Source organism: Trichechus manatus, unplaced genomic scaffold (genome assembly GCF_000243295.1).
Source record: "Trichechus manatus latirostris isolate Lorelei unplaced genomic scaffold, TriManLat1.0 scaffold00028, whole genome shotgun sequence".
NCBI classification, from domain to species: domain Eukaryota; kingdom Metazoa; phylum Chordata; class Mammalia; order Sirenia; family Trichechidae; genus Trichechus; species Trichechus manatus.
Window position 1 is genome coordinate 21,760,220 of NW_004443964.1, and position 12,190 is coordinate 21,772,409.

General features: G+C 53.8%; 1 protein-coding gene across 1 annotated transcript; it reads left to right on the plus strand.

Moving 5' to 3' along the window:
- Nucleotides 1-371: 371 nt before the first annotated feature.
- On the plus strand, nt 372-11,507 carry KIF18B (kinesin family member 18B). The gene is made up of 15 exons (XM_004374446.2): nt 372-711; nt 1,384-1,541; nt 1,911-2,015; nt 2,229-2,339; nt 2,422-2,619; nt 2,770-2,946; nt 3,630-3,704; nt 3,863-3,963; nt 4,467-4,617; nt 5,334-5,437; nt 8,375-8,594; nt 9,052-9,602; nt 10,524-10,613; nt 11,069-11,172; nt 11,401-11,507. The coding sequence occupies exons 1-15, from the start codon at nt 393-395 to the stop codon at nt 11,505-11,507; spliced, it is 2,571 nt and encodes an 856-aa protein (XP_004374503.2). The 5' UTR covers nt 372-392.
- The last annotated feature ends 683 nt before the right edge of the window (nt 11,508-12,190 follow it).

Genomic DNA, 12,190 nt, shown 5'->3' on the forward strand with positions numbered 1-12,190 from the left:
AGAACACAAGTCTGCAAGCTATAACGTCCTATCCAATTGCTGTCAGTAACTGAAGAGAAGCAAAACATTTGTTGTCACTTAGCAGCACTCACTGTCCTTCCTTAGAGCCATCTGATTGTTGGGTGCTGTTATCTTCATCTTACAAGTAAAGAAATAGACCTAGGGGCCAGGGGTCACTTGCCCAAGGTCACACAGCTGGTCAATGGTGGATGTGGGTTTTCAGATTCAAGCCAGAGCTCCACACTGTACTGTTTCTGTTGAGGTATACAATCAAGATCATCTGTTGGGAAGGGTTTGGGAGGAGGCCCTTAAGCGCTAGACTGAGGGACACCTGGTCAGGCCTGGGGTCCAGTGGGTCCTCATCTCCATTGTGTCTCTACCCAGGTGTTGCCATGGTGATGGCGGTGGAGGACAGTACGGTTCAGGTGGTAGTGCGAGTACGACCCCCCACACCACGGGAGTTGGAGAGTCAACGGCGTCCTGTGGTTCAGGTGGTGGATGAGCAAGTGCTGGTGTTTGACCCTGAGGAACCTGATGGGGGGTTCCCTGGCCTGAAATGGGGCAGCACCCATGATGGTTCCAAGAAGAAAGGCAAAGACCTGAAGTTTGTCTTTGACCGGGTCTTTGGTGAGGCGGCCACCCAACAGGATGTGTTCCAGTACACCACCCACAGCATCCTAGACGGCTTCCTCCAGGGCTACAACTGCTCAGGTGAGAACTGGGTGGCGAGGAGGAAGAGCCGTGGTGGAATGGATAGTGGCCTTGGTTCCTTGCTTCCTTCTAAAGATTTCATGTGTCTTCTGACATGTGACTGCCTCCCCCTCAGCTGGGCATGACTTGTTGAGGAGGCCTCTGGTCCTTTCATTCCCTGAGGGTCCCCATTTGTTCTTCTACTATGTGCAAGGCGCTGTACTGGGCCCTGAGGATACAATAGGAGACCAAACACACATGGTTCCAGTACTTACAGTCTAGAGGGGACAGAAGACACTAATCACAAAATCACACCAACAAGAGGGTGGGTATAAACTGAAGTAAGTCATATGATGGAAAGGCTTGTGAGCCTTAAACAGAGAAAGCTGACCTAGACTGCAGAAGACTTCCCTGTGGAAGAGATAAGTCCCCACCAGCAGTGGGGATCCCTCTGCCCTCAAATCCATAGGCCTATCAAGGACCAGGACAGACACACGGAGAACTCATAAATGCTGCAGCACAAACATGAGGGCATGCAAGTGGGTAGAAGCAGTAGCGTGGTGGACATGGAAGCTAAAGGAAAGAGCCTTGGGGAGGAAGGAAGGGCGAACAGGTGGGAACGCACTGGGGAAGACCCTAGAGAAGGTGGATCTGGCTCCACCACCACTGCCCTCCCTACTCTGTCCTCTGCAGTGTTCGCCTATGGAGCCACGGGGGCTGGGAAGACACACACCATGCTGGGCAGGGAGGGGGACCCTGGCATCATGTACCTGACCACCATGGAGCTGTACAGGCGTCTTGAGGCCCTCCAGGAGGAGAAGCAGTTCGAGGTGCTCATCAACTACCAGGAGGTAGGACTGTTCCCTGCCCTGCCCGGAGGACCCACCCCTCACTTTCACAGCCACCTGAGGAGGGAGTGAGCAGGGGGCTGTGAGTAGGTGAGAGGGTGGTAGCAAATGGATGGTTTGTGGCCAAATGAGAGGCCAAGGGAACACAGAGACAGCTCCATGAGAGACTGCATGAGAACTAAAACCTGCCTGTCCTGCTCTTGTTCCCTGAATGTCATCCTGCCAAGTGCCACCGGTGATACTGTGTCACAGACACTCACCAGTCTGGTTATGCTTCCCTCTCCCCAGAGCTCAGCCCCTCGCTGGCTTCAAGGGAAAGAGGCTTCCTGGCATGGCCCCTCCCTCAGGTCTCCTTGCTTGCTTCCTCCTCAGGTGTACAATGAGCAGATCCACGACCTCCTGGAGCCCAAAGGGCCTCTTGCCATCCGTGAGGACCCCGACAAGGGGGTGGTGGTACAAGGCCTTTCCTTCCACCAGGTATGGGATTGGGCTTGGGTGGGATGAGCAGTCCCATTGGTCCTTCGGGATTCCCTCACAAGGCAATTTGGAGATGCCCTGGGTCCTGTTGTGGGGGTGGCAGCAGTGATGGCAGCAAGGGGGTGATTTTGGTTCTGAAGAGCAGCCCTTCCTGTTAAGGCAAGGTCCTGGTGGGGGAGACCACAGCCCCCTTCCTGAGCATTTCCTTTGTAGCCAACCTCAGCTGAGCAGCTGCTGGAGATGCTCACCAGGGGGAACCGTAACCGCACGCAGCACCCCACTGATGCCAACGCGACTTCCTCCCGCTCCCATGCCATCTTCCAGGTGAGAGGGGCCATGGGTCAGACCTGGCAACGAGGTCTCCTGATGCTCCAGCTCCCCCCTCACACCTGCCGTATGCTTCCAGATCTTCGTGAAGCAGCAGGACCGGGTTCCAGGACTGACCCAGGCCTTTCAGGTGGCCAAGATGAGCCTGATTGACCTGGCCGGCTCGGAGCGGGCGTCCAGCACCCATGCAAAGGGGGAGCGGCTGCGGGAAGGCGCCAACATCAACCGCTCTCTGCTGGCTCTCATCAATGTCCTTAATGCCCTGGCCGATGCAAAGGTAAAGTTGCATAGACCTAGGTCCTTCCAGGACAGCAACTGAGTGCCTGAACCCAAGGGCCTCCCTCCAGCCCTGGGCAAAGGCTGCTGGGCCCAGCCTGGGTCCGTCTAGCCCAGCTACCTCACCTCACACCCGCTCACTGCCCCACAGGGCCGCAAGTCTCACGTGCCTTACCGGGACAGCAAGCTGACCCGCCTGCTCAAGGACTCCATTGGGGGCAACTGCCGCACAGTGATGATCGCTGCCGTCAGCCCCTCCAGCCTGGCCTACGAAGACACTTACAACACCCTCAAGTATGCTGACCGGGCCAAGGAGATCAAACTCACGGTGTGTGCCGGCCAGGGACATCTGGCATGGGCATCAGGGGAGCCCTGTCTGGGAGGAGGAAGGGGCAGGGCCCAGCCAGCTTCCTCAGGTACCTGAGCTAAGTATTTCCCAAGGCAGGGGAAAGAGGTTCCGTAACCTCCATCTTCAGGAAATTCTCTGTGATAGAAGCAACATAGTCTCCATCCTTGGAAAGCCTCCACTTGGGAGAGAGGCAGGGTGGTCTCCAAGACTCACAGGGATGTAAGAGTAGAATATCACACACTGTGGGGTGACTGCAGTGGTGTTGTCCAGTGATTTTTTTTTTCCCCCCAGACTTGTTTTTAGCAGCAGGACCATATTTTCAGCAAACACCGCAAACACCAATATATAAAACAGATGAAGGCAGACTTGCACTGGTTTCTGCTATGTCTGTGCAGCCTCCCCTGCCCCGCCCCGCCCCGCCCCACCCCTAGGGGTCCCTGGTACTCCTGAAGCTGCTGCAGAAAGCCCAATGGCAAGAATTATCGATCAGGGAGTCAGGGGTCTGGGGTTCAAAAGCACTTTCTGCCTTTGTTTCCCCGGTTGTGAGCGTCAGCCCCAGTAATGTGAATAAGGCTTCTGGCGCAGTGCCTGGCCATTGGAGGTGGTTGATAAAAGCTGGTTTGACTGAACTCACAAATCTCTCCCCTGTGCCCCCTTCCCAGCTGAAGAGCAATGTGGTCAGCCTGGACTGTCACATCAGCCAGTACGCCACCATCTGCCAACAGCTGCAGGCTGAGGTGAGAAGCCACCCAGGGAGCCTGGCTGGGAGGCAGGGCTCCAGGCTGGGGGATGGAGTGAGAGATGGGAGCATCTGGGTGTGGCCAGGGCTCTGCGCCCTCCCCTTGCCTCCTGCACTCACCTAGGACCCTGAGGGGTTGGGCTGCTTTGGTTCCAGGTGGCCACCCTGAGGGAGAAGCTCCAGGCATATGAGGCAGGAGCCCGGGCCCCACAACAGGAGCTCCCACGATCCCCCAGATTGGCCCTGCCACAATCACAGTAAGTCCTGCTGCTCTTTCCTGCCCTCACCCTTCAGCTTGCCAGTCAGGATGGGGAGCCAGCCCCCCTTCTGCAGCTTCTAGAGGGCTATGATGCCTTGCTTTTGTTCCTACACCTAGGGTCAGGGGTTCCCACCTGGTGCCCGGGGTTCCCACCTAGTGCCCAGCACTCTGATTGTCACCTAGAATGTGCTCTGCACTGTCACATGAGAAAATGACACCGCAGCCCAGCCCACCTAAGCGGTACCTATCAACCAAGAGAAGGTGAAGTTAGGGGATGGATATCACTGTTGCCTAACCAGAAAATTCCTGACTCCTTCCTTGTCCTGTGCTAATGCCCATTTGACACCCAAGTCCCATCCTCTGTAGGTTCTATATTATCTAGGTGCCGTGGAGACCCTGCTCTTCCCCTTCCCTGCTTTCTCCACCTGCCCCCACACCCTGCCTCTCTCTTTCATTTCTTCTTAGCCTTCCTCACGCCCCCTCACTGTCCGGCCTTCGAAGCCAGCCCTGCACCCCAGAGCTCCACCCAGGATCTGGAGTCCTTCAGGAGGAGAGCTTGGAAACAGTGTCTCAGGTAGAGAGGGCTGGGGAAGGGAAGTCCCCAGACCAGGAGCAGCCCCCAGCGGACAAGGGTGAAGGTCTAACCGAGGAGGTAGGACTTGGGGGCGTGAGGCCTGGGCATCGGGAAGGCTTGGAGCTAGTGGAATATTGGGAGAAATGCCTCTCCCGAACTCAGAGTCCCTTCAGTCCTAGATTTTTTACCTGAATGTCTTACTTCTTAGGCACTAGGAAGCCTTCAGAGCCTGTTCAGGAAGGAGAAATATTCTGTCAGATCCTTGTGTGTTTGGAAATGAGGAGCCTATGTAGCAGGGAGGGAGGGGAGGAGACTGGGAGAAAGAAATCCATTCTAGGAAGCCATCTTGGAAGAGGGAAAGATCTTAGGACCTGTATAAGTAAAGGGAGGACATTTGTGGTTACTGGTAGAATTCTCACTTTCCATGCAGGAGACCCAGGTTCAATTCCCAGTTAATACACCTCATGCAGCCACCATCTATCAATGGAGGCTTGCATGTTGCTATGATGCTGAACAGGTTTCAGCAGAGCTTCTAGACTAAGATGAACTAGGAAGAAAGGCCTGGTGATCTACTTCCAAAAAAGGCCTGGCAATCTACTTCCAAAAATCAGCCAGTGAAAACCCTCACAACAGTCTGATCTGCAACTGATCATGGGGATGGCGCAGGACCAGGCAGCATTTTGTTCCATTCTGCATGGGGTTGCCATGAGTCAGGGGTCGACTCAACAGCAGTTAACAACAATATAAGTAAAGGGAGGTAGGGCTTTTCCCTGTGACTCTTCCTTTCTTCTTAGGTTCCAATCCCGATGCCAGAGCAGAGCCTCAGAAACCCGTTTCCAGGGTCCCATGGCCCACATCTACAGCCCGAGCCTGTCATGTGCAGGGACGATTCTAAGCAGTAGGTGTCTTCTCGCTGTACTCTGGGTCCCAGGTAGGAGGTGACTGGGCTCAGCCTCTGGTTGCCTCCTGGGTGGGAGTTGTGTACGTCACAGAAGCACTGGTTCAACTCCAGTTAGGAGGCAAGTCTCTTTTCATCAACATGGTCCCTTATCTGCTTTCAACTCCTTGATACTATCACCTACTCTGTTTATTCATCATCATTTCCATTTATTCCTCCATATAGTTGGCAGCCCAACAGGAGAGGGAAGCCAAATACCAAATTCCATCCAGAAAGATGGCAAGCACCAAGTTAGGGCAGGGTTGCTTGGGCTAGTGCTTTGCTTTCCAGTCTGAGGGCAAAGCTGCCCATCCTCAGCAAGGAGAGAGCAGCCAAGAGAAGTTGAGCATCAGGATGGGGAAGGGGCAGCCTTCCTGAGCCAGGTATTTATCTTGTGTCTCTAATAACAAACTTACTGTGGCTATTTTTTCTCAGAAGTAAATACAACCCACCACCCAAAGCCAAAGAGCAATGGAGTTTGGACCATTCTTTTTGTGCTTAATGGAGAGAGGCTGCTAGTGTTTTTTTCTTGGACCCTAGTACATAAATCCCCTGCCACTTAGCTTTGCCGCTGCCAACCCCACTCTCCCTCCCCGGCACGCTTCACGCTAGGCAGTGTATTTAAAGCTTCCGGACAGAAGGGCCTGTTTAATTTTATTTCTTGTTGGGGGAGTGTCTGTTCCCGACTCAGCAAAAATGCTGCAGCCTGAATAATCAGCAGCTCATTATCTGTCTCCTTCTGCCAGCTCCCTGGGGCCCTGGAGAGGCAGGGATGCACTGCAGGATGTTCCTTCAGCCCCCTAGGGGGCACCACGGACTCCCACTGATGACTCAGGTTCTCTGCTTAGTGTCCCCCATTGCGAGGAGAGAGGACACCAGGGTTCTTATTTCTGCTTTGCCTCAGTGTGGTTTTGTGACCTTTGACAATTTGCTTCATCCTTGGCTATGATATGGGGATCATAGCCCTTATTCTCCCTGCCTCTCGGGGCTGAAGTACGTAGGAATCAAATGTAACACAAGAACGTTAGCTAAGTACCAGGGGCTGCGGAACATTCTAGATCATCTCCGTATTTGGAAACACCCTAACATCCAGATAATCAAAAAATTTCTCTTTGGCTTTAGAATTTAAAATCTTAGACCACCAGGGCACTAAGTAGATCTTAGATTTTCCAGTTGAGTGGTTTTTCAGAATTTTTTTTTTTTAGCTTCAAAGTCCTTTCCTCAAATGAAATCAATGCTAAAGTCCAATATGTAGAACAGACAAAATAGAACTGCTGTTTGAAGTGTCCTTTGGCAGTTTTCTGGAAACCTAATTTGAAAACCCCTGATTAAGATCAACTCTCCATTTATCATGTTGGGTACTGAGGCATTTGCCCAGGATCCCACAGCGAGAGAGACAGGGGCAGACCTGGGCCATCTGACATCCACCAAAACCAAAAACCAAACCCGTTGCTATCGAGTTGCTTGTGACTCATAGCAACCCTATAGGACAGAGCAGAAGTGCCCCATGTAGGGTTTCCAAAGAGCAACTGATGGGTTTGAACTGCTGACCTTTTAGTTAGCAGCCGTAGCTCTTAACCACTGCACCACCAGGACTCCATCTGACATCCAGGCCAGTGCTTTTTCTCCCAAACACCCATTTTTCTCAGTCATCTAATCTTATCATGTGTGGCTCAGGTGGATATGGAATGAGTTTGTTTCTGTTGTGTCCTTTTTCATTTCTATCCTGCCTTTTTTCAAAAAGGCCTTGAGGCTGCTTTGTAAAATGAGTTTAGGTTCCCTGAGTGCACAGTGAGGGCAGCGGAGGGGCTTTGAAAATGTCTGGGCAGCTGGAGCTACCTGAGGATAAATTATTTGCCATGAATAATCTCCACTGTGATAATTGGATTTATTCTTTTATCATAGGTGTACCTTACAGAAAGAAAATTTGCTTTATTAGAATCTAAATTTACAACAACAATAATCACGTTACCCTCATAATTTCCTTTAAGTAGCTCTCCAGTGCATGTGAAATACATGTTGATTCACACAGACTTCTTCAGGATCCCAACCGTTTAATAGAAAGCACCGACTGAAAGCATTTTTGAGCATCTTCTCAGAACTGAGATAAACATAGCCTATCTTATTTAATCTCCTCTTACCCTAACAAGGTAACAAAAAAACAATAATTAGTTAACCTTATAGCTCTTAGGAGCCTGGGTGGTACAAGCTGTTTGCGATCAGCTGCTAACCCAAAGTTTGACGGTTCGAACCCACCCAGTGGTGCCATGGAAGAAAGTCCTGGCAAACTGCTTCTGACAGCCAGTAACAACAACATAGCACTTATTATGTGCCAGGCACTGTTAAAACATTTGATATGTAAAGCAACTCATTTAATCGTTCGAACAATCCTATGAGGTGGGTGCATTTATTATCCCCATTCTAAGGATGTGGAGACTGTGGTTACCCAATGCATCCAAAATCACACAGCTGGAAAGTGTTGGAGCCAGAATTTGAACACAGGCAGCCTGACTTGAACCTGTACTCTTAACTGCTACCTTGCATTGCCTCTCGGGCAAATGAACGTACTCAAGATCACACCACTAGTAACTGGCAGAGCTGAGAGGACACTCAGACCTTCTGAGCCCAAGGCCACTTAGCGCCGTTTCCCTACTTCTCTGGTCACTGACTTTGCTGTGCGGCATGTTTAGTGGATGAAGCCTTCCACCGTAACCTTTGACCAGCTTTGGCCCTGTGGCAAGGGTATGACCGAGCAGGAGCCGGGGCTGGCAGGGGCGAAGGGCCAGCCAGCCCACGTGTGCCCCTTACTACACCTGGAGTGATGGGAGTGGTGCAGGTCGAGGGCCCCGGTTGGGTCGGGGCTGAGTAGGAATGGGGATCCTCTTCTCTCCATTCCAGGCTGGCCCTGAAGGTGCTGTGCCTGGCCCAGCGGCAGTTTTCCCTGCTCCAAGCAGCCAACCTCCTGACCCCGGACATGATTGCAGAGTTTGAGACCCTGCAGCAGCTGGTGCAAGAGGAAAAAACTGAGTCCGGGGCAGAGGCTGCCAGGACTCCTGGCCTGGGCAGGGAGGCACCTCTGGCCCAGAAGCTGTGTTCAGAGTCAAGTGAGTCTGCCCCTGTTCTCTTCCTGCCTATCGGTGCATCTCCAAGGCTCAGCTGGGGCTGAAGGGTGGCTGGGGGCCTCAGATACTGGGTGCACAGGTAGGAGGCTGGGCCCATGGGAACGTGGAGTTGCGGTGGACCTGAGGCTTTAGGGGCTCCTTCATGTCTCCTGTGTCCCACTTCCCAAATTCTACAAGTCCTCCTCACCTCTGGCCATCCCTGGTCTCCCCTCAGCACCCTCCTTCTCTGTGCCCGGAGTCTCCTCCCCTCTGGCCATCCTCAGTCTCCCCTCAGCACCCTCCTTCTCTGTGCCCAGAGTCTCCTCCCCTCTGGCCATCCTCAGTCTCCCCTCAGCACCCTCCTTCTCTGTGTCCAGAGTCTCCTCCCCTCTGGCCATCCTCAGTCTCCCCTCAGCACCCTCCTTCTCTGTGTCCAGAGTCTCCTCCCTCTGGCCATCCTCAGTCTCCCCTCAGCATCCTCCTTCTCTGTGCCCAGAGTCTCTAGGATACTCCGGCCCTGTGACCCGAACCATGGCAAAGCAATTAAGTGGCCTCATGCCCATGCTGGGGATCCCACCTGGGCCTGACTGCACCCCAGCCCAGGCATCTCAGCGGCCCCCGAGGAAGAAGAAGAGGAGGAGACTGAGCCCCTCAGAGCCAGACAGCCCCCCAGCCCTGAAGCTGCGGACCAAGCGCCAGCGCCAGTCCTTCCTGCCCTGCCTGGGGAGGGGCTCACTGCCTGAGGCCCAGCCTGCATTCAGGCCCTGCACCCCCAAGGGGGGAAGGACCTCCTCTCCCTGCCATTCCCCTCGCTTCTGCCCAGCCACAGTCATCAAAAGCCGGGTGCCCCTAGGCCCTTCTGCCCTGCAGAACTGCTCCACCCCTCTGGCCCTGCCTGCTCGGGACCTCAACGCCACCTTTGATCTCTCTGAGGAGCCCCCCTCCAAGCTCAGTTTCCCTGAATGCCTTGGCTGGGAGAATGTCCCCCAGGACCTGAACAGGCTGGAGCAGCCCTTCATCCCTAGGTAGGTCTCCCTCCCAGCCTTGCCAGCAGGGGACCAGAGGTCAGCGATGGACAGTGGTGCTGCCCAGAGGCATGGAAGACAGCCTGCCTCTTAGAGCAGAAAATCAGTTTTGCTCCCCAGGCCCAGGAGAGCAGTATATACAGTTCCCACAGAGGTGTCCTTTCTCTTGGGTGTCCTGCCTTGTCTGCCCCTCTTCAAAGCCCCCAGTCTGTGCTGGTTTGTGGTCTTCCCATGAGTAGCTAACGGAACCCCAACGTGGGAAGCGTCAGCAAAGGACAACAGTTAAGGAGGGGAACCCAACACTAGCTATTCCTCTGCATCGATTGGTCTGAGTTCTAGGTCCCACCGGGAAATACCTGTTTCCACCACTTCCACCATGAGATTTTTCCTTCCAGCACAGTATCTGGAACTGGGAAGAGGGTCCTCAGAAAACTTTATTCTGATGTATTTTCAGTGAGAAAATGAAGCTCTTGCCCTCATTCTCCACCCACATGGCAGAGAGTAGGGGAACAGCAACCAGCTCAGGACGGTCAAAGGCCAAGAGCAAGTGACACCCTGACCTGAGCTTGTGTGGCAAGGGCCAGCCAGCTGCCTCCCTCCACCCCTCCCACAGCCCCTGAACCACCTCTCAGTAACAAGCTCCAAGCTGGGCAGGTGGAAGGGTGAAATTGTTTGAACTCCAGTTCCCTAGACGCACCAGAAACTGACATCTGGATGTTCTCCCAAAACAGGCCTGTCACTCAGCTGTCAGCCCAGGCCAAGCGAGGCAGGGAGGAGAGTCCACCTCTTAAATAGGAAGAAGCCTCAGAGGTCATCTTGTCCAGCCTCCCTGCCCCGAGCTGGGGGCTGGAGGGAGGAAGTGGCTAGCACCACTCTCTGATTCCCTCCTGATCTGTTCTTTCATCTTTCTCCCTCCCGCAGTGGACCTGTGTTCCTGTTCAACACAAAGGGCCCCAAGCCAACTTCTTTCCTCCCTGGGACCTCAGCCTGCAAGAAGAGGCGTGTTGGGAGGTGAGGTTTGGGAGGTGTCGGGGGAGAGAAAGAGCCCTCACCAGAGCAGTGGGCACCTGGGCCGACTATAGGTTGGCAAGGTCTGTGAGCAGCACCAGCGTCTAGCTCTACGATGGAATTTTCTTCATCTCCCTCTGATGGAGGTTTCCTTATCGCCTCCTTCAGTTAAAGGCCACAGGACCCTCTATCCAGGAGGGAGACATTTAGAGTTCATTGGTTAATCCAGGGATTGGACTCCCCCCACCACCTTGACTTCCCTCCCGTGTCCCAAACCCCACAAACCTCTCTTCCCCCCACTGCCTCTCCCACCCTCAGATATAGCTTTGGAAGCTCTTCAAGGACCTCAGCTTTCCCCTGCTCTCAAGGCTTAGGGTCTAGGTCTGCCCACCCCACCCCTAAGGTCCAGAGCCAGGGCTGTATCCTTCCCACCTTCACTCCCTGCTTCCCTCCCACAGCTCCTCAGTCTCCCGCTCCCTGGGAGTGACCCGGGGCCACAGCCGCATTGCCCGCCTCCCTAGCAGCACCTTGAAGAGGCCAGCTGGGCCCTTTGCAATCCCAGGTGACTGGCCTTGGGGACAGGGAGGGTCTGGGCCCCAGGTAGCAGGTGAAGATAGAGAGTAAGGGGGGACAAGGTGGGCCAAGACCTCGTCAAGAGGAGCCTAAAGTACTGAGCATCTCAGGGACCTCAATGAAGGAGTGGGAGATGGGATGGAGGAAGAGGGACCCAGGGACAGAGCCTCACTTTTCTCCTTCTTCTCTGCCTTCCCTCCACCCAACTGGCCTGCAGAGCGCCCCTCGAGTCCCCACTGTCCTGGTGATCAGAGGGGCCAGAAGGAACTAGTGGGGGCTGGGGGAGCCTTGTCAGCTGGGAGCTGCATCACCAAGGTGTCCTGACCCACTGGGCCCCTCAGCTGGCTGTCCCCTCTTGGTTCCTGGAGCCACCTACACCAATAGCCTGGGCCTGCCTCCCTCAGCTCGTAGCAATTAATGCAGCAAGCACTTCCTTTATTAACACCCCTCCCCTGGCCACTCATTCTGCTACTCACCCTCTTTATTAATCTCCGGTTACACTCAGCTTCTCAGTGTGTATATATTCAATTGTGAGTGTTAATGTGTTGCTATTTTAAGGGGCACTGCCTCTTTCCCCCCTAGTTTATAACACCTTCCTCTGTGCAGGCCAGGGGCTTTTTTTGTTTTTGTCCCCTACCCCCAAGGTCTGAGACAGGGCTGTGCCCAGTGGAGGAGGCATGGGGATGGGACTGGGGGATGCGGAGTCCCAGCTCGGCCTCTTCCCAGTTTCGGGGTGGGAAGGGGGGCATCTTCAACCGCACTGCCTCTAGCCTGGAGCAGGAGCCCGGGCCCCAAGCAGCAGTCCTGGTGATGATGCAGATGATGGTGGTGACGTGATTGCCAAATGAAGATAGCTTTATTGTTTTTGTTCTATTATAAACGTGATACACATTCAATGTAACAAGAAAACATGGAAAGAACAAAGGGAAATTCAGCCTTAATGCTACCACCTAGATATAACTGCTGCTAATACTTGGGTTTTTTTTCCTTCCAATGTTTTATTTCCG